The sequence below is a fragment of the Monodelphis domestica genome, chromosome 5 (genome assembly GCF_027887165.1).
Source record: "Monodelphis domestica isolate mMonDom1 chromosome 5, mMonDom1.pri, whole genome shotgun sequence".
NCBI lineage: Eukaryota > Metazoa > Chordata > Mammalia > Didelphimorphia > Didelphidae > Monodelphis > Monodelphis domestica.
This window is the reverse complement of record NC_077231.1, coordinates 279,686,702-279,708,871: the sequence shown is the minus strand read 5'-3', so window position 1 is coordinate 279,708,871 and position 22,170 is coordinate 279,686,702. Positions and strand designations below refer to the sequence as shown.

Sequence of the window (22,170 nt, the reverse complement as noted above, 5' to 3'; positions counted from 1 at the left end):
AGTAAGGGCTTGACAGTATTACAAACCAAATACAAAACTCAGCAAATTCAGGGTCATAAAGTAACAAGAATGATAAATCTGGAGTCAGAAAGCTTGTGTTTGAACTTTACTACCTCCTTCCTATTTAATCTAGAGCAAATCAGTTGAAATGCTTTATGTTTCATTTTCCTCATCCATAAAATTAAGAACTTAAATCAAATGATCTTAAGGGTTTCATCTCCCTGAAATTCTCATCATTGTTTCATGTTTCTAAATCATGTTCTTTCCACCATATCAAACTTCTCACCATCATTCAGACTGTTTATCCACATCATCCGAAAGTAACTCTTTCTTCATAACTATCTAATTAACTTCAATCCCTACACAGTTTTCCTTGAGGTTTCTACTGCTTTAATGTTTTCTATTCTTTTTTTTCTTGATTTATTGTTCTTGTTTTCTTGTTGCTCACTTCACTCTCTTCCTGACTAATCCCTTGTCTACACACACCGTAGTTTTATGACTTCTTTTACCTATTCTTAAGTTTCTTGGTCATCCACCACTGGCCCACAACAAATTGATATTTTTCTTTAAGTCCCTTATTAACAAAAATTCTTCCCAGTCGCTCTGAGTTCATAATAGTGTTCTATGAGGCAGAAAAAGGTAGATCTGAAAAACATATTAGAGGTGATCCTAGGGCACAATGACTCAGAATAATCAAAGTTTTGTAGGAAAATAGTATAAATATTGCTAACATATTTTCAGACACACTTGCTAGTACCTATCTTCACATAGAGAAGAATGCATGGATTTGATAGAAGCAAGATTGAACAGAAACTTCGGCTAAGGCAATATATTTAACTGAAGGCCCTGGTACCTGGCTTGTTAAGATGTGTTTTGTACCTAAATTTTTGTTCTACCCCAAAGTATATTTTTCAAATCACTTAGTCTATATATGTGTAATAATATATATATATTACATATATATGTAAAATAATATAATATATTATTTTACCAACTATAAACATTATAGAATTTGAAGGTTCAAAGTGACCCCCAAAATTATCCAGTCCAACTCATAACTGAATTGGGAATCCCCCTCATAAAATTATCAAAAATTGGTTATCTAGTCTCCACTGGAAGATTTCTAGTGATGGTGATATGGAGAAAGCAGCAATTTTGTTCCTAGTAGTTATACTGGACAAACAACTCACCAACTCTCCTCTCCCTCTTCACTACTGCAAAATGAAATTCTGATGTAATCCTCTAAATGGATCACAAGCTCACGAGGAGGACAGAGAAGAGTGGAAATGGTAGTTTCTCATTAAGTCATATGAGAGTTTCTGTGGCAATTCAGATTTTAAAAAAGTAAAGACAAGACAGAAAAAGACAAATTTAACTTAAGGATGAGAGATTCTGCTGGTTCACCTTCTGGCTTTGTTTTAAAGATTAAATCACAAAGAGAGCCTGAAACTAGTCAAAGAGCTGAATATTGGTGGGTGATTTGGAGGGAGGGGAGGGTAGTAGGGAAAGGAACAACAATTCAGTGGAGGGCTAGCAGGTGGCAGCAGAGAGCAGCTTGACCATGGAGCACCATGAAAATATGGCTAATCAGCAAAGAAAAGAGGTAAAGTACACTAGATCATAAATCAATGACATCACAAATCCTAGATGAGGGATGCTGATATAGGTACAGGAATTGCCTTGATTTTGCAATGTGCCCTTTCTCATATCCATGTTTCTTATTTCTGGTCTTTCAACTACTGGCAGGATGACAATCTGTGGGAGAACACAGTGGAACTCTCTTGACACTATTCCACTATAGTTGTGATAAAAAAAAAAATAATCCTAACAAATTCCCAGATCCCCATTATATGGTTCACTTCTCAAGAACAAAATTCAAGAATAAAGAAAGGAGAAAGTCCCATGGACATTTATTAAAACTGTGTTAGACCTGTGTGTTTTTTGGCTTTCATTTCTTCAGTTTTGGGGTGTTACTTTATGAGTACTGATTTAACAAATGTTTTGACAGTATAGTTAGAATCTAAGAAAAAAAGTAAATATTCTATCAGTGAAATATGTGTTTGGGGATTCCAAGCCTAAATGGGACTTTTCAAAGAACATAAGAAAGAATTATCTTACTGAGAAATAGAACATCAGTCCCTCTAGGCGACACATTGCTTTTTGGTCTTTTTTTCTCTGACTTCTACCTAAAACAGTGTCCTAAACAATAGTAGGCATTCAATTTTTGTTTGCACAACCATTGACACTTATTTAAGCATTCTAGAAACATTGCTGATCATAGGAAGAAAGCAACAAGACATTATTTTTTCTCATATATTTTTCCTCTATTTACATTGAAAGTATCTCAGTGGAAAAAGAATTGATAGAGCAGTTAATTACAAGAAGTATTTTCTTCTTCTCCCTAAATACACATTCAATACATAGGATTCATTTCCTATTGGTATTCTGACGAGACAGGGAAGTGAAGGCTGGAGAAATCACATGTAACTTTTTGAAATCTTTATATCACCAACTACTAGGAATCTAATATAAATTCAATTCAATCTGGAAAAGAGGGAATCAAGGAAGCATCCATTCTCATTCAGCAACAGACCAGTAAGAGAAGAAAGGGGGCTGATATTACTTAGTTATTTTACTAGAAAGATTCACATGTACTATATAGGCTCATAGTTTCTTGATTTAGATTTCTAGGAACGATTACACTGCATATCATACATACACAAGCAAATAAGAACAAAGAAATTGAATTGAAGGCACTTTTAGGCTCACTGAGCACTATGAGACCTAGAAGCACCAATTCCAATATACAATTAGGTGGTCTAACTGGTTCTCAGATCCTGCCATTAACCACAGCAGGTAGGTATTTGTTAGCAGCCACATTCCAAATAAGAAATCAAATGTCCTAAGTCTTGGGCACTTTATTAAGTGATTAGCTAATCCAGATACATTAAGACATTGCCACTGCATAGTGACTATACTTGAAGCTCACAATCTTTTCTTTTGTAATTGATTTTAATAAGAACCCTGTGCCTAAAAATGAAAACACTTTAGACAAAGTTGAATTACTTGATTTCAGAGCTGTGTGAAATAGACCAAAGGGTGCTGTAGGGTAATTTACAATAATAACAACAACTTTTTTTTTTCAATGTTTGAGGGATATATCCCAGGTCTGAATTGAGCAAACATTCATCATGCTGCGGTGAATGCTGGTTGAGACAGGGATACAGCACAGTAAATGCCAGAAGCGTAGGGCAGTTTTAACTCTGTTTCCACAGAAGGAGTTGAGTTTGGAGTTATCCTTATGTATTCTTACCAAGGACATTAGTAAGGGAGGGATGGAAAAATGAATGAGCCAAGGAAGGCTGACAGAGAACATCTAAGAATCATCAATCAGGGCAATTTAAATCAAGAAATATAGAGAGACATAGAGAAAGACACATCAGTGAATAATGTTAATATTTCACGTAGAACATCTACCTTTGCGGAAGAATGTAATCTACACCTATCAAATGCCCCAGAAATGCTCAACAGCTATGATACCTCAAGTACTACTGAAAAGAATGTATCATCTTAGGATCATAGAGATTCCTGATGGGTTACTCCATCAAATAATCTGATTCATAGCCCTCTAGATCCTCTAGGAAACAGCCACTACCCCCACTATCATTATGAAACCAACATTCTGTGGAATCATTAAGCTGAAAGATACCTTAGGTATTGTGTGCTTCAATATCTTAATTTTATAAATGTGAAAATCCCTTGAGCTTAAGTGAGTCACAAAAAGAGCCCAGCTGCAACATCACTGAAGAGGAGAGGCCACTAGAGGATAATACAATTTTGTGTGCTGAGAGGGTAGGGTTAATGATGAGATGAAAGCAAAGCTGGACTTCAAATCCAAGCCTTATATGACTCTTAGGTTTAGTATCCTTTTGCATTCTACTTCTTTGACAGCTTATTTATCCAGGGCAGCAATCAAAATTAGAGGTAGTCACAGGGTAGGGGAGGAGAGTAAAATTTTCTTGGGGCTTTTGGAACAATGATCAGGGAATATACATAGGATAGATCCATGATAGCTTTCAAATTCTATCAGTTTTTGAGATTCTGAAAAAGGGCCATTGAACTCTCCATTGGCATTAATGGAAATGGCTCTGTCCTCCTCTGGAAGAAGCAGTCAGGAAACATTTAAGTGCCTCCTAAAATTGTGCTAAGTGCAGGAGACACAAAGAAAAGCATGACATTCCCTGATGTGAAGAAGCTCACAATCTAAAAGGGGAGACGACAAGCACACTATGTACAAACAAGCTGTATGTGGGACAAATTGGAAATAGTCAACATTCACAATAAAGATTCTGAGTTGACAGCTTCAGTGCAACTAGGACATCAAATGATGGTGTTTGTCAGCAGCCCCTTATACATTGGTAGTTCTATTGATAAATTTCCATCTTCTCTGGGTGAGAACTGAGTACAGAAATGGTAATAGTAGGCATGAGGAATGGGAAGGATTGAGAATGAAAACCTTGGTGAAAAATAGCATTCTCTCAGTAGAGACATTTACAGAATCATTGAAGCACTCCTTAGCAGTGGGGAGTCAGTTGGGCCAATTATCATAATGATAGGTAATATAGCAAAGGAAATAATATTCTAATCAGTGGTTGATGCATACAGTCTGGACATCAATCTAGAGATATGAGGCCAGATAAAAAAAAGATCTGAACTTACAACATAAAGAAGAGGGCTGTTCAGAAGTACAAAATGAATTGTCATCCTTGGTCCAAAATAAGGTAAGCAGGTAAGTTGTAGAGCTGGGCTATTTTCTACAAGCACAGATGTCTGGCCTTGGTATTAAAAATGTTACTCATGATCAGGAATGCCCTGAGGTTCACCTTCTGCATTTATCATTTGGATGATTCTGAAACAAATCTAGGAGGAATGTAGAAAATTCATTAATTATATCAGTTAGGTGAGTCATTCAATTTCTACCTAAAATGGAATCCATCTATATAACATACTCAATGAGTGTTCATGCAGCCTCTGAGGCAGACCATTTTACTTATGGGCTTATGCAGAGTGCTCAATTTTCAGAAGGTGTCTCTTATTTTTCTTTTCCCTAACATCAGACCTAAATTCATTTTTCTGTAATCTCCCTCATTCTAGGGAGGACATGCCACCCTTAGCTGCCTCATCTGCTCCTAAAAGCAATATGGCAGGTCTGGATCTTGACTTTCCACAGGTTCCTCCAGATTTAGATTGATAGTGTACTTAAAGTGGGGCTTTATCAGGAAACCAAGGTAGGGGCTTCATATATAGACCTCACCTCTCCAATTATCTACTCTGATAGACACAGCAGAGTCAAACACCATGTATTAGGTGGTGAAGATGGAAGATAGAGTGTGAGAAATAGCCTTATCCTGGCAAGTCTTCAGATTGGCTGGGAGAGATTTATTGAACCGACCAAAGGTGGAGCAGTATAGTCTAACTGTTGCCTGAACAAGTAGGTCTCATTGTCAAATGCTAACCCCTGGAGGAATCCTCAAGTGGTCAAGGCACCAGCTGTGCCCTGTGCTTGGAAAGCAACTGTGTCAGTTGGCAGCACTTTGGGGAGATGCTTAATTAGCCATTCCTGGGCAGTTCAGAGATCCAGCACACAAGCACCATTGCTCTATTGGAGAGTGTTCAAGAGATTTCATTTTGTTCAGAAGTCTTCAACACAGCTGCAAGTGGAAGCCTCGGGTTGGGTTGTCTAGATATGCTGAGGTTGGGCTGCATTCAAAGCTAGATAGTTAAGAGGGAGATTAGCCCTATTAGGGGAGAATAAGGGAGCTAGAAGTCAAGTTTACCAATAGGGCAGGTCCTGAGATCATCAACTTGTCTGGTGAGTCAACTTCAGAGCTATGGAGGAATTAGACACTTTAAAGGACATGGAAGGGATGACTAGGAAGGGGAACTTGCCATAGATGGTCAACACCATTGATGCTTTTTCTTCTGGGACTATTGCACACTGCCCTGTCTGCTGCCCTATCTTATCACGGTATGCCTTGTGAACTGCCTATATATCACCACACTTCTGTAAATAGCTGGCAGCTGTGGGATCATGCAGAACCTGTCTAAAAGGAATGAGAAGCAGGGGAAGGAAGTCAGAATCCAGGTATCAAGATCAACCCCTATCCCTGTGGCTTAAGAGCTGGGTGACCCTGGGCAAGTCGTTTAATCTTGTCTGAGGTAAACCATGTTAAACTCCTAACTCTTTACCTTACATGGCTATTGTGAGGGACCATGAATATTGTAAATGCAAGTTATTAATTATATGACTCAAATACTTCACTCCATTGACATCTTACCTTGAACCAGAAATTGTGATTTGGATGTTTAACTGTTAAACATCTGGAAATGTCCATCCTAAGGCACTGTCACTATGGTCACTTAAAGAATCCACACCTGGCCTCAGCTATCTTCACTTCATTCTCCTGCCATCTTTCTTCCAGTGACCATGGCATCAAATCCTTTCCCCTTCTCCACCACACACACACACACACACACACACACACACACACACACACACACACACACACACACACACACATACACAAAGAACTCCTTTTCAGCTTTTAAACCATAATCAAATCTGTCATCATTGGAAAGGTGTGTGTGTATGTGTGTGTCTGTCTGTGTCTGTGTGTACCCCTTGAGACTGCTCATGATTACTATAATTTTCAAATCAAAATAACTCTTCCTGGCCACCACTGTTCTTTATTATAATGTAAGTTCCTTTCAAACAGGGGCTATTCTGCTTTCTGTTTTTGTTTCTTTTGTATTTGTATGGTTAACTCTGTGATTTAGTCAATTCTGAAGTTCCCTCCAATGATGCAGATCAAAACCTATTCATGCTTTCTTATTCTTGTTCACATCCTCCTACAAATCCACCCCAGTGAGTTCCACCTTGTGTGTACTTTTTTATAAAAATTTGAGGTCCCCAGTGAAGAGAACTCTGGCTGGCTGGCTGTCATCCTCCCTTGTTGCCACAGGTCCGCCAATCTTTTATTTCTATCCCATAGTTCATTAATAATTACTTTTATCTGTGTTTTGCATTCTCATTGGTACTCTGCTACAGTTCATTTTTCTCTATCATGTTCCTTTCCATTGCCTTTTATGTGACAATTCTTTTTAATTCTTCCAAGAGAGTCCTTTATGTTCTAACCTTGTCTTTTACACCCATTGCCTTTCATTTGGTAAATCAGTCAGATATTTGCTGATTAAGGTGTTTTCTGGGTTCTTTCATTCATCTATTTGCTGTGGCAATGAATTTATACTCATCAAAACCAAACAAGATGATTATAGTTGGTAATCTAATATATATTTTATTATATAAAAATATTAAATAAAAATATAAAATTATTATATAAAATCTTATATAAAATTATATAAAACATAAATTTATTATATAAAATACATATAATTTCATAATATAGTTGATAGTATCTGATATGTTTCTTAATTTCAAATTATTTGTTTAAATAGTTCCATTAGTAAGTTGTTTTAATTGTGCATCAGCATATCTTATCATTATCTTATCTTTCCTTCCTTCTGATCTTAGCTCAGATTTTAACACTTCCTGCTGACTTGCCCAGCTTCTTCAAGTTCCAAGTAAAATCCTATATTTTACAGAAAGGTTTTCCCAACCCCTCTCAATTCCAGTGCCTTCCCTCTCTTATTTCCTGTTTTTCCTATAGAGCGCTTGCCTGTATAGATTTGTGTGCTTGTTGTCTCCTCCATTATACTGTGAGATCCTTCGGGACAGGGAATGTCTTAGAACTTTCTTCATATCTCCAGTGCCAGGCACATAATAGGCACTTAATATTTATTGACTGATGAAACTTGATAATTTGCCTGTATCTAGACAGCTGAATCAAAGACAGTTCCCACATCAATAATAAATCTTTCTCTGCCTATTGAAATATAACCAATTTCATTCCTTCTGGTGGTGTTTGCCATATCCAGCACTTAGTAAAAGAATTCATGATATGAGAATGAGGTTTCTATGTAAAATACATGTCCTTGTCCTCCCTGAACTATGTATGTGTATATATGTGTGTACATATATACACATACATATTTACCTCATCCTCTTTTCCCCCACCTTTTCACTTTAGTCAATGCGTCTTTATTTTTGAGATTTTTATCAAGTTCTTTGTTATTTTTTTCCTTAGCAACTGATATTGATATATACGTTTCAGTTGTTTTATTGTGATCTTTTGGCAAATACTGATAATGAAAAATGCAATATACAATGAGCAAATATTCCTTGAAATGGTGTTTTGCTGCCATCAAGTACACAATAAAATCCATCCTGCCAGTTCTCCTCTCCATCCCCCACCTTTCCAAGTAGGACTAGGAAGCCAATCCTTCCATTTATCTAACAACTTCCTTCTTTTAGTTTCATTTGTAGCAAGAATGTTAATATTGATATGACTCAGCTCATGCAGCTATGTCCACTTGATAGCCATTGGACAACTATCTGACATTTAGAGTCAGAAGTTAAAGTCTGGTGTTTAAAAATTTTGATTCTGAGCATCCCTGGCAGCTACATAAGACCAAAGACAATTATTTTTCTATTTTTCTTGGTCTTCTCAGGAAGGAAGGAAGGAAGGAAGGAAGGAAGGAAGGAAGGAAGGAAGGAAGGAAGGAAGGAAGGAAGGAAGGAAGGAAGGAAGGAAGGAAAGAAGGAAGGAAGGAAGGAAGGAAGGAAGGAAGGAAGGAAGGAAGGAAGGAAGGAAGGAAGGAAGGAAGGAAGGAAGGAAGGAAGGAAGGAAGGAAGGAAAGAGGGAGGGAGGGAGGGAGGGAGGAAAGGAAGAAGGGAGGAAGGGAGGAAGGAAAGAAGGAAAGAAGGAAGGAAGGAAGGAAGGAAGGAAAGAAGGAAGGAAGGAAGGAAGGAAGGAAGGAAGGAAGGAAGGAAGGAAGGAAGGAAGGAAGGAAGGAAGGAAGGAAGGAAGGAAGGAAGGAAAGAGGGAGGGAGGGAGGGAGGGAGGAAAGGAAGAAGGAAGGAAGGAAGGAAGGAAGGAAGGAAGGAAGGAAGGAAGGAAGGAAGGAAGGAAGGAAGGAAGGAAGGAAGGAAGGAAGGAAAGAGGGAGGGAGGGAGGGAGGGAGGAAAGGAAGAAGGGAGGAAGGGAGGAAGGAAAGAAGGAAAGAAGGAAAGAAGGAAGGAAGGAAGGAAGGAAGGAAGGAAGGAAGGAAGGAAGGAAGGAAGGAAGGAAGGAAGGAAGGAAGGAAGGAAGGAAGGAAGGAAGGAAGGAAGGAAGGAAGGAAGGAAGGAAGGAAGGAAGGAAGGAAGGAAGGAAGGAAGATTACAAGCTGGCCAATCTACTAGTGATATATCTCACCACTGTTAAGTCGGTCTTTGAAAAAGAGACTTGGTTTATTGTGAGAGTCATACCTACCATCGTAGAAGCTGTTAGAATTTATGCTCATCTGCAGAGTCTTTGGTATTTCAAGGTCACCTCTATGCCACAGAGTGGGGACTTTTTGGAAAATAATTCACAATTACAATATTCTTAATTGTAATTTGCAGTATCAATTTTGGTAATTATGATGATCACTTATCTTTTTCATGGGAGTGGAATTCATATAGAAATGATCCAGAGATGGTTCAGACAAGTCCCTATCTTGCTACTGCTCTTGTAGATTTATTATTCCATGAACTACTGGCCAAGTCCAGATTTATTCCTGTGAAGACACATTTCTGAAATTATAATGGAAGTCACTGGAAAAAAAGGAATGCTCAAGATGCTAAAAAAAATTACACTTCATATTTCAGAAATTACAAATGTTTATTTTACTTTTTAAAATTGAACATCACTCCTTTATTATAGTGAACAACATATAAAAATGGACAGGGTTAGCACTTATGCTAAAACTGTTGAGGTCCCAAGTAGTAGGTCTATGTGGCTGGAAGGCAATAGACAATGAGACATATTTCAACACTATCTAGGGGCATTTCACTGCCACAAAATAGAGTAGGGGTTATAAACTGCATAGTGGATAGACTCCTCTTCCCCTTTAGAAATCATGGAACTCTTCCTCTCTTTTTGGTGTGGCTTAAGAATTCTGATGACTACCAGGTGGGACATTTTAACTTCAAAAGCTGCTAACAACAAACAGACTAAATGGGTCTTTTGTGAAAATAACTACAACAAATAAACATTAGGACATAATCTGAACCTCCAGGTTCTTTTTCCTGGGTTAGAGAGAAAATATGATCCAAACAAAACTCTCATAAAATGACCACCTAGGTTATTGGCTGCTTCCTACAACAGCCCCTGAGAGGGCTGCCCTATTGGCAGGACTGGTTCATAGATATAGCTGGGACAGTTTAGGGTCTTTCAATTCCCCACACTGGTCACTTCTTACTATGTCTTCATCCCTAATCCCCAAACAGATCCTAACCACTCAGCAGGCATTTTCCCTAACGTGGTTGAGTCAAAAGGCAAATGGAGAGAAAGGAATTCGTTTGAAATGGTGAAGAAATGAGAAAAATGAATCATCAGTCCCCCTATGCACAGCTGGGTGTTGCTCCCTAGGCAATCAATGGTCAGACGTGTATGAAGCAGGCAAGGGCTAGACATGGCGGGGATAGTGAGAAGGGAAGGGCAAGGCTCCTGCTGGCACACTGCTTACTGGTAGCTTGCTTTCACTTCTGCGCCTTGCCTTGTGCAGCCACAGCCTCAATGGCTTTGCGCAGGGTCTCTTCATCTCCAAGGAACTGCATGGGCTTGACAGGTTTCATATTCTTGTCCAACTCATACACGATAGGAATGCAATTAGGCAGATTCAGTTCCATAGCTGCTTCTTCAGACAGACCCTCAAGGTATTTGACCATCCCTCCGAGACAAATGCAGTGGGCTACAACCAGAACACGTTTTCCTTCCCTGATCCGGGGGAAGATTTCCTCATTCCAGAAGGGCAGACCCCGAGCAGTGGAGTCTTTGATGCTCTCGCAGGAAGGCACTTGACCCTCTGTAAGATCGGCATAGCGGCGGTCCTTGGTGATGCTGCTGTAGAAGGGGTGGCTGATCTCCATTGGAGGTGGTGGGACGTTGTAAGATCGGCGCCACATCTTCACCTGAGCCTCCCCGTGCTTAGCGGCCAGCTCTGCCTTGTTTAAGCCCGTCAGCTCTCCGTGATGCCGCTCATTGAGGCGCCAAGTCCTCACTACAGGCAGCCACATCTGGTCCATGACGTCTAGCATTATCCACAGGGTCCGGATCGCTCTCTTCTGGATGGAGGTGAAGCAGATATCAAACACATAGCCGGCATCTCGCAGCTCCTGGCCGCAACGCTGGGCCTCCAGGTGCCCGACAGGGCTCAGGTCCACGTCATACCAGCCACTGAAGCGGTTCTCCAGGTTCCAGAAGCTCTGGCCGTGCCGGATCAGCACGAGCTTGTAGGTGGCCATAACCTGCCCAGGCTCGAGACTGTGGCTAAGGAGGTTACTGCTAAACCGCTTGGCGGGAAGGGAGATCCAGGAGTGTCTCAAGCCTGGAGGACTGAGCATGCGCCCCAACTGCTACTTTTTTTTTTCCAGGTTGTGAAGAACTTTTTTTTTTCATTTATTTTTAAATATTGTTCTATGGTTACAGGATTTATTCTCTCTCCCTCCCCTCTTCCCCCACCCCCTACCGGAAGTGATAAGCAATTCCACTGGGTTTTGCATGCATTATCACTCAAAACCTATTTCCATATTATTCACATTTGTAATAGAGTAATCTTTTAAAAACCAAAACTCCAAATCAAATACCCACAGAAACAAGCTATACATCATATGTTTTCCTTCAGCGTTTCTGCTCCCACAGTTCTTCCTCTGGTTGGGATTGTCCTGGATCATTTGCTGCTAGTGGAGAAGTCCATGGCATTTGATCATTCTGTAATGTTTCCAACTGCCACTTTTTAAAGCCAATTTCAGCTGCGTTAATTTTCTTCTGGGGGAAATGTATTTCTTTTTTTTCAAAATCATTCTTTTTCCATTAATTTATTTACAGCCCCTTAAGGCGGTGTCATTGCAATTAAAATTTCTTTAATTAATATCTGCATTTTACATGAGTATGATATCAAGATCCTTATTAAATCAACAGGGGTGAGGCAGGACTTGGTGGTTTGGACAATGGACAATATTCCATCGCTATAAGGACTTTCAGGAACTATTGCTTTACCAAGACAGAATTGCCTGGAGTCTTAGAGAAAGTGACTTGTGGAGGGTTAGTTCCACAATGGGATCACTGAAATCAGGACTCTCTCCACTGAACAACATTGCCCATGAATTCAACATTAACACTTATGAAATACCCACAGTGTGCAGAAGAAATAATTTCCATTTTTAGGTTGCTAGTGTATTTCAGAGTGAAAAAAGACAGAGAACATAGATTCTCTTCACCAAAGGACCTGGGGGGGGGGGGGGGATGTTATTCTAATTTGATGAGAGGAAGGTAGTTTGTTATTGAGCTATTTAAATGAAAATCCACACCTGGTTTCTACTTTTGGATGAATGATAGAACTGAGTCATAGAAGTTAGCTTGGAGATAAGATAGAGAAGTGAAGTGGAAGGGGACAACAAATGATCTTTGGCTCAATAACTCTTTTTGGAGGCTATAGAGGATATCTACCTAATTTTTCCAGTCCTTGAGCACCTAAGTGGTACATAAAATTATTATTCACTGATATGACATCTGAGGAGAGGGGTTCATTGAGATAAGCAAAGTATAAGTTTCCTACCTTAGAATTTTGTCTTTTAAAAATTCAATTTACTATGTAAATAACTTGTAAAATATCGATTCTGCATCTTCCCCTCCATCCTATCATCTTTTCTCTCCTGCCCTTCTTTTTCTGTTTGCCTTTCTCTGTCACACACATATCCTTAACTTTGAAAACTAAACAAGTCCAAGTTTGTGAACTAGCCAGAGAATTGCAAATCATTTAAAATTCAACAGAAACATTTTTATAAGTGCAAAGAATCAAGAATATGTAGCCAATATGATTTATTCAGTTATATGTGGACATTAAGTCCATGGTGCCAAATAATTTTTATGCTCTTTTTGCTTATCTAGTCATGGAATCATAGAATGTCAGGGCAGGCCAAGACCTTACAGATGATCTAGTCTAAGCTTGATAAATTGTCTCAGAATGTAGGAATATTATTCTAAGGGAAAAATGTGAAATCCAAGTAGGAAAAAAAAAACAGGGTCTAAAACTTGTCTCAATTAATTATTCAATCAGACAGATATCATAGAGTGCCATAGGTGACATGGCAGTTGTGTAGATCTATAGGGATACATTGTAAGGGGTTAAAATTTATATATACCAGCTGCTACACTCAAATGACTTATTGAGGCATTGGCAGTTATTGTCATTTACTGTCTACAAAACTTTGGCTTTGCCTTTTTTAAAAAAAAGAAAAACTTTCTCACCCTTTGCACTTTGTTGGCTTTTGAAAGCATAATATAGAGCCATCACACATTTTTATTAGTTATTTCTATCACAGCTGGAAAGAACGCACATGGCTTTCTCTGAGACTCCCTCAGGGATAGTTCCCACAAGAGCCAAAGGGAAGGAAAATCCTGTAAAATATTTTTCTCTGTATATTTTCTCTACAGAAGCCAAATTCATTGGTGCTTAGGACTGGTCTATGGTAGAAGCCATAGAGTCCATGGTCTGATACGTATAGATCAATGAAATTGTGTACTATCAGGAAAAAGGAGAATGTCTCCCAAGACCCCACCTCAAACATTGGTGCCCAAGCTCCACTAAATGATGAAGTTGCCAAGCCTTTGAGTCAACCATCTGGCTTATGGCTACTGTTAAGGCTGCCCAGAGAGCTGGTTGGTAAAATGACAAATAGATATTTCCTCTCCAGGTTTAGGAATATGTCTGACATCTTTGGTTTGAAGTTACCTAATTATCTAGCTCTAATCTCTCTCCTAAATTCTAATCTATCATCTCCAAATGTCTATTGGATATCCCAAAATAAATATCTCATAGACATTTTTTCCTGAAATCTTTCCCTCTTCCTAATTTCCATTTTTCTATTGACAGCCACACCATCCTTTCTCAGTCACCCAAGCTCACAACCTAGATGTCATTCTCAACTCTTTATTCTTTGCACCCCACCAAATGCACTATTTTGAGTCCTGTCAATTCTATATTTGCAACATTTATTGTAAATGCCCCCGTCTTTCCTCTGATACTGCCACCACTCCAGTGCAGGCATTTGCCACCTCATACCTGGACCTCTTGCCACTAATTGTTCATTGATCTCCTTGCCTCCTCACTCCAGTCCATTCTCCCCTCAGCTGCCAAAGTGATTGTCCTAAATTGTAAAGTCACTTTCTCACAGAGAGCATAAGGGTCTGTCCTGCCCACAACACACCACAGATTCAAAAAACTCCATTGACTTCCCTTTATCTTCAAGATTAAATATAATTTTTTGACTTGTAAGCCTCTTCATTACTTGATCCTATGAACTATTTCAGTCTTTAATCTACTACCCTCCATGTAGTCTGTGATCCAGGGACACTGGCTTCCCTGCTATTACTTACACAAGGCTCCATCACCTGACCTGGACCTTTTACCTCACACTTCTTCCATCTCTTGGTTTCCCTATCTTCCTTCACTTCCTAGCTAAAAAGCTACCTTCTACAAGAAGCCTTTACTGATTCTTCTCAATAGTACCTTCCTCTCAAACCTCCCAAAAAGATCATCCCTCTATTGATTATAAGTAATCATGTCTAGATCTTGATTTGTACAAATTCGTTTGCATTTTGTCTCCCCCATTGGAGTGTGAACTCTTTAAAAGCAGACTGCATTTTTCCTTTGTTTTTTTGAGGGGGGAACTTGGCCTTTCTTTTATCCCCAGCACTTAGCATGTTTCCTGGGACCTTGTTTAATTATTTTCAGTCTTGTCAGGTTATTTGTGATCCCATTTCAAGTTTTCTTGGTAAAGATATTAAGTGGTTTGTCATTTCCTTCTCCAAGTCATTTTACAGATGAGGAAACTGAGACAGAGTAGTGACATGCCCAGGGTCACACAGCTATTATCTAAGGCCAGATTTGAACTCAGAAAAGGAGTCTCCCAGATGTCAAGTCAAGCCCTTTACAACCTAGTAAGCATTTAATAAATTCTTGTTGACTTGCTAGTGTAAGAGACATTGATCTATCTTGAAATTCAGGTTTCAAAATTAAGTAATCAACCAATCAATTAACTATATGATATTAAATAATTAAAATAATACTGCAATGTGATACTTTTCTCTGATCTCTATACTTGTATGTCTTTCTCTTCTAGGCTTGAAGAATCAATGCAGATGATTTAAAACAGTAACTCTTTTGAGTGTGGGTCATAAGAAATCAGAGAATTCCAATTTTACAACAGTATTTTGGCCTCAGCTGTGCATATCCTTGACAGAGGGGAAAACAGAGACTACACCCACATGAAAGGATAGTTAATAACAATAAAGAGCTAAAAGGACATTATGAGATAAATGCCAAATGAGTGGTATAAATAATGAATTCTCTAGATTTTAGGAATCTGGAGGAGGAAGAAATTACTGAAGGATGGGATGGTTCCCTTATTCTCCTACTCAGCACTTAGGATGAGCTCTATCTATCTATCTATCTATTTATCTTATTTTATCTACCTATTTTTTTGCATCTGACTTCTAATAGCCTTAGGGAGCTGTCTGAGAGAAAATTAGTTGATTTAGCTTTGCATATTTAGTAAACATTTCTTGAATTCCTACAATGTGCCAAGCACTGTGCCAAGTGCTGGGGATATTAATAATAAGAAATACAGTCTCTGGCCTCAAAGATTAAAATTTTAAGTGAGAGCAGTGCAATGACCCAGGACAATCCTGAGGGATTTACGAGAAAGAACACTATCCACATCCAGAGAAATAACTGTGGGAGTAGAAACACAGAAGAAAAACAACTGCTTGATCACATGGGTTGATGGTGATATGACTGGGAATGTAGACTCTAAATGATCACCCTAGTGCAAACATTAATACTATGGAAATAGGCCTTGATCAACGACACATGTAAAACCCAGTGGAATTGTGTGTTGGCTATGGGGGTGGGGGAGGAGGGGAGGAAAAGAACATGAACCATGGAAAAATATTCTAATTAATTAAATAAAAAAAATTCAGTTGGAAAAAAATTTAAGTGAGAGATAACACAAAAAAATTCTGGAAAAGGTGGAGAGGGACACAAGAGCATCCTGTTTTGTGGAATTTAAACTAAAGGGAATAGATAGATGCAAAGCAGAGTAATTTAAAGGAAAGTTTGTTTTGAACCCCACCTTCTCATTTCTTAGGTCTCAGAGCACAGGATGAAATCATTTTCTCAAAAGATCTTACAAATGGATATATTTTATGGTATACAAAGGTAAGAATCTCTAAGAAGAGATCAGAAAGTTAAAGCAAAAAAAAAAAGGGAAAAAAGCTTCCAAAATCTGCAGATAACATCTTTCATGATCAGTGTTGATGCAAGAAGTATTTTCCTTTTTTAATCCTTAAATTTCTCTTATACAAGTTGAGGGAAGAGTTTGTGAAGAGAAGCAACAATGATGTCTCATCATGCTATGGAAAATGACTGTTCAGTTTCAATTATCTGTTGCACAGAGAGAAACAGCAGTGTGGATACTCCAAAAATATTTCCTAAGTTATGAAAGTTTGGCTTTGGAATTGCATCACATGATAGTTAAACTTCCAGTAGAAATAGTCTTATGTAATGGATGGGGGGGGGGCTGGGGTCACAGTAATAAGGACCCATTTTTCAATCTAGGGGAACCTGAGTGACCACTTTAATTTTTACTTACCTCAGACAATATGCTAGGATTTCCTCTGCTAAGTACAGTATCCTAGGGTGTTGTCTGAGGGGCTTGCTTATATGTATGTGTATAAATGTATGTGTATGTACACACATGTGTGAGTATGTTCACAAGGCACTCACACATATGTATATATGCATATAGACCAAGGACAGAATTTCCCTTTTACGTATTCATAGATATTTATCAATTAAGGACAGGAGTTATCTACTAAGTGTGTGTGTATACATGAATAGATAAGATAGATGATAGACAGAAAGACAGAAATATGCTGTAATCCACATTGGTTGGAGTCACCATACATGAGTTCCATAAACAATCAAAATCACAGATATTGCACAGATTCATCTGCCTCTGTAAATCCCTCACTTATTTCCCATTTATCTTCATAATTACATTTTGCTTAAGCTCATTTTAGAACTGATTTGTAAGGCTTGAGTCTACACCGACTGAACAGCAGGAGGAAGTAGCCTAATTATTCAAAACAGAGAAATGAATTTAAAATTAGTTGTGGGTAATTCAAGTCATGGGTAATCTACACAGGTAGATGACTGTACAGCTAAAGAATCATCATCTGACCTACCTGCAAATTAGCACCCAGGGCTTGGTGCACCATCGGTGCCCACTAAATAACTTGCTGACTATTGAATGAATTAAGAGAGCAATAGAAAACGCCATATAATTAGGGGCTAAATCATGTGCTACAGACCTAAATCCCGTAGGAGTTTAGAAAAGGTAAAATTTACTCATCTAGAAAATGAGAGGATGAAGCTTGATCATTAATATCCTTTCGAGGTCTGAGATTCTGTGAGAATCCAAAGAAAGTGAAGCCTTCTACACGGAGGACCAATGTCACTTGTGAGATGATTCCCTTAACCTAAAAGATGCTCTTCTCACTTTCAGCATCTTTTGCCTGCCCAAGAGCATAATGGACCATTATGGAGCAGGAGAGTGTATTTGCATGCTGAAGCTATATGAAGAAAGAGAACAAGACAGACAGACACACACACACACACTGATGTCTTCTAAAAATCTATTTTCTATTGAAGTCCCAGAGAAATGAGGGTTTTGCAAATATAATTTGCAAACCTCAAATAAACCCTTTGGCAGTCTGTTGAAGCCTAGGGAAGTCTTCTCAGAATAATATTGTAAAGATATAAAGTAAAATACTCAAATTATAAAGGAAACCAATCATAAATACAATTAGTAGTATTTTTAATTATTAATTTCTATCTCAGGTGCTTCTTTGCTGTTTCCAGGCATGCAAACTCTTAATATTGTCTTTTATGTCACTTGCTATTCAAAATTTTTACAAGTAATATACCACTGCCTATTCCATATATCCATATGTCCATTGTCTTTTTATTGTTATAAAACCCGTACCTTTTGTCTTAGAATCAATGCTATGTATTGGTTCCAAGGCAGAAGAGGAGTCAGGGCTAGGCAATAGGTGTTACCCAGTTAAGAAATATCAGAGATCAGATTTAAATCCAGGACCTCCTGCCTGTAGGCTTGGCTCTCAATCCATTGAACTATCCAGCTGCCTCCTACCATTGCCTTTTGGGACAATGATGTTAATTCTTTTGACATTGTGGCATTACATGTTTACAGCTGTACTGGTCCACCAAAAGAATATTGGTATTCCAAAAAATGTTTGCTGAGAAGAACCACAGAAGACTCCTTTCCCTTTATTTGAAAAAGCAGGACAGAATTGTGAAACTACAAGTCAGAAGACCTGAGTATGAATCTTAACTCTTCCATTGGAGCTTTGTGCTTTCAGGAACATCACTTAATAACTCTGAGCCTTTGAAAAATGAAGGAGATCTTTGCATGGCCAGGTGATGTTGAGGTTCTGCTAAGCTCTAAAGTCTGCAGATTGTTCTTTTTAAAACAGAATTTATTTACAAGCATCCCAACTCCTCTCCCCCCTTCCTGCCTATGTATGTATGATGTTTTTCATGTTTCAATTTTTCAGTACATTCTCTGGGGGTGAGATTCACAAGTTATTCTTTAAGTATTAATTCTGTATCTGTATATAATGTTCTCTTGGTCCTACTCATTTTGCTCTTCATTATCCCATGTAGTCCTTTCCAAGTTTTTTTTTTTTAATTAGCCTGCTCATTGTTTCTTATGGCATATGTTTTCCTTCAGCATTTCTGCTCCCACAGTTCTTCCTCTGGTTGGGTTTGTCCTGGATCATTTGCTGCTAGTGGAGAAGTCCATGGCATTTGATCATTCCATAATGTTTCCAACTGCCACTTTTTAAAGACAATTTCAGCTGTGTTCATTTTCTTCTGGGGGAAATGCTTTTCTTTTTTTCAAGATCATTCTTTTTCCATTAATTTATTTACAGCCCCTTAAGGTGGTGTCATTGCAATTAAAATTTCTTTAATTAATATCTGCCAATCCTATACCACAATATGTTTAGCCATTCCCCAATGGATGGGCAGCCCTTCAATATCCAGTTGTTGTTGTTGTTGCCACCACAAAATTTTGGAACATATTTAATATTAATTAATATTAATAAATATTTTGGAACATATAAGTTCTTTTCCTTTTTCCCTGGGGAAACAGACCGACAAATAATATTGCTGGGTCTATGGTTATACATGGTTTTATAACTCACTGAATTTCTGCAGGGAATTCTAAGCCTCAGCAGAGAGTCTGCCCAAGTAACTTCCCATTAGAGCAGGAAGGTGGTAGCCTTGGGCATCCTAGTGGAAAATGATCATACTAGCTAGGCTTGCCTTTCATGCTGCTTCATATAATATTGCATGGAGTAACAAGAGTTCATAAATGAGAAAATGCTTTAAAAGAGAAAGATGATACCAAATGCTATGTAAATATTAAGTGTCATGTGGGGTCAGAACCAGACCTGTGATTTTATTGGCATAAAGAACTTCTAATGAGGAAATTCCTCCTATTGATGTAGATCAGCTCTACTTTGGAAATTACAGTCTTAGAGAATGTGCTTCTTCACTGTTTGTTGGACCCTGAATCGGAGAAGTGACCTCTAAAGTTCCTTTTACCTAGTGATGCCTAATTCTATCATTTTTATCTATAATTTTCAAAAACGTGTGAAGGATCAAGCATTCTGGGGAGGTTAGAAGGCAGTTTCCAATAGGAAGCATGCCTCTGTGTGTTTGTTAAGAATTCTGGGTGAGGTCTGGCATGATTGCTGTCAGGGTCACCTGGATCCCCCATCTACAGTTTGTGATTTGCCTTTCAAGTCTAAGAAAGACTTACCTGGCAAGGTTTACCCAGGCAAGTGCTGAGCTGCTCACTGGCAACAAAAACAAATGCACTGTTAAAAGAAGCTTAAATAAAATAACAGCAATAGCAAATACAAGGAATGTAATTATCACTGTTGTTTATCTCAATAGCACTTAGATTAATTGTAGGGTTCCTTTATTCCACATATTCCTGCCCAAATCTTACCCAGAGGCAGGGGGAAAAGGTCTTTCATTTCTGGCATAGCTCCTGACCAAGAAAATTCTCAATTCCCATTACACAAATAGTACTGGTGAACCTAGAGTTCTGTCTCAATTGAGATCAGTTGCAGAAAGCTGAGAGGAAGGGAAGGATAGGATGTGGAGTTTGACGTAATCGATGACAACCTAACAATATTACAGGAAAAATGTATAAGCTGTATCATTCTCCACATCCTGCGATACTGTCCTCCAAAAACACTGTGCTGAGAATTTCCCAGGAAATTAAGGAGAAAATAATTAAGTATCACCACTAGTATCAGCAAGGGAGAACAGCAACAGATCACAGAATCATGGGATCATTGGATTTTAAAACTGAAAGGCAATAGCGATTGTTAGAGTTTATAGAGGCTTTTGGGTTTGCAAAGCATTTTATGAATATTATCCCATTTTAGCCCCACAACAATCAAGGGAAATAGATGCTGTTATTATCCTCATTTTACAAATGAGGACATAAAGGCAGACAGTGGTTTAGTATCTTGCTCAGGGTATCTGACTCTAGATTTAAATTAAAGTCTTCTTGACTCTAGACTCAAGAATCTATCCATTGTACCACCTGGCTGCCAAAGTATATGCTAAACAAGTAGCGTTTATCCCTCTCCATGGTTTCATGTTGTAATGGAAGGAATATTAAGGCACCAAAAGAGCTCTCCAAGGCCTTCTTAGCCACTGTCTATATCACTGGGGCATCCAGTGCTTTCTGATTCACATGAAAGTACTTATCTCTCATCAGCATCAAGAAGTCCCATTAACTATCTCCTTCTTTTGAAAATGCAAGTAAGTTAAAAAAAAAAAAGGTAGCAGAGCTGGCCGAGTTTTGTGGATTTGAGACCTTTTTAATGCCAAATTTGAGGTAAGGATATTAGAATAGCATTTGTAAAGATATACTCCAAATAGAGTGCATGGTGCTTATTTTACATGGTGCCAGGATATCAGGTCATCTTTCATGGCTTATTATCCTACACCAGAGGAAATGGTTTACAAAGTTCCTTTTCAAACAAAGAAATACTCCATAGATGATCATATTGTGTTCTGAGGGGAAGTAATCCTTTTCTAAAATGAACATTTCTATTGTTTTTCTGATTATAAAATCAATTAAAGTAAAAGATGTTCTCTTTTACAATAGAATGAGTTATTGCTATGGAAATAAGCCTTAGACTCTATATAAACAACCTTATATGAGGTATATCAGGATATAGTGGGAAAATAGTAGCCCAGAAATTGAAACTCCTTGAATGCTTATCCAGGTTTAGCTACTAATTGTCTAAGTGACCTTGGAAAATCACTTGATGCTCCCAAACTCCAAGAATGAGATGAAGAGATGAAAGGCTTTTAAGATTAATTGAGCTAAATTCAACTCTTAGACCACTAAATCTCATGGAAGAAATTCTGAATCGAGACATTTAATCACACTGCAGTCATTTTTACAAGAGTTATAATTTAATGTAAAAAAATGTATGATTTGTCAATTATCATCAATTAATATTCATTGTGAATCCACTAGATGTCATCCTGTACCAAGAGCTTTCTGAAACCAGAGATGCATTCAGCTTATATTTATCTCAAAGATCTGAGACTTTTGTCATGGTGTATACTCCTGCTTCCAGTGTCAACTGCAACCTTCTTGGTACCTCTGTAGATCCCTTGTGAGTTGCTGTGACCAAATTAATTTGTCATCAAGTTGCCAGACATTTTGGTGATGGATCTTGCTAAACGTAACATAACCTAGGTCATTACTTATCTAACAAATGTAATCTTTTTGTCCAAAGTCATATTCTATGCCTCCTAGGTACAATAGTGCCTACCAGAGCCTGC

At 38.3% G+C, this 22,170-nt stretch overlaps 2 protein-coding genes across 10 annotated transcripts in view; both read right to left on the bottom strand.

Annotated features, from left to right (window-relative positions):
* Positions 1–22,170, bottom strand: part of MYRIP (myosin VIIA and Rab interacting protein) — a 448,499-nt gene that overhangs the window by 291,917 nt on the left and 134,412 nt on the right. The window lies entirely within an intron of this gene.
* LOC100022730 (phosphoglycerate mutase 1-like) lies at positions 9,803–11,560 on the bottom strand. The gene has a single exon (XM_016426417.2). The coding sequence runs from the start codon at positions 11,543–11,545 to the stop codon at positions 10,682–10,684; it is 864 nt and encodes a 287-aa protein (XP_016281903.2). The 5' UTR covers positions 11,546–11,560; the 3' UTR covers positions 9,803–10,681.

Coding starts and splice junctions, on each gene's coding strand:
- LOC100022730 (XM_016426417.2), bottom strand. CDS start 11,545: ATGCTCAGTCCTCCAGGCTTGAGACACTCCTGGATCTCCCTTCCCGCC.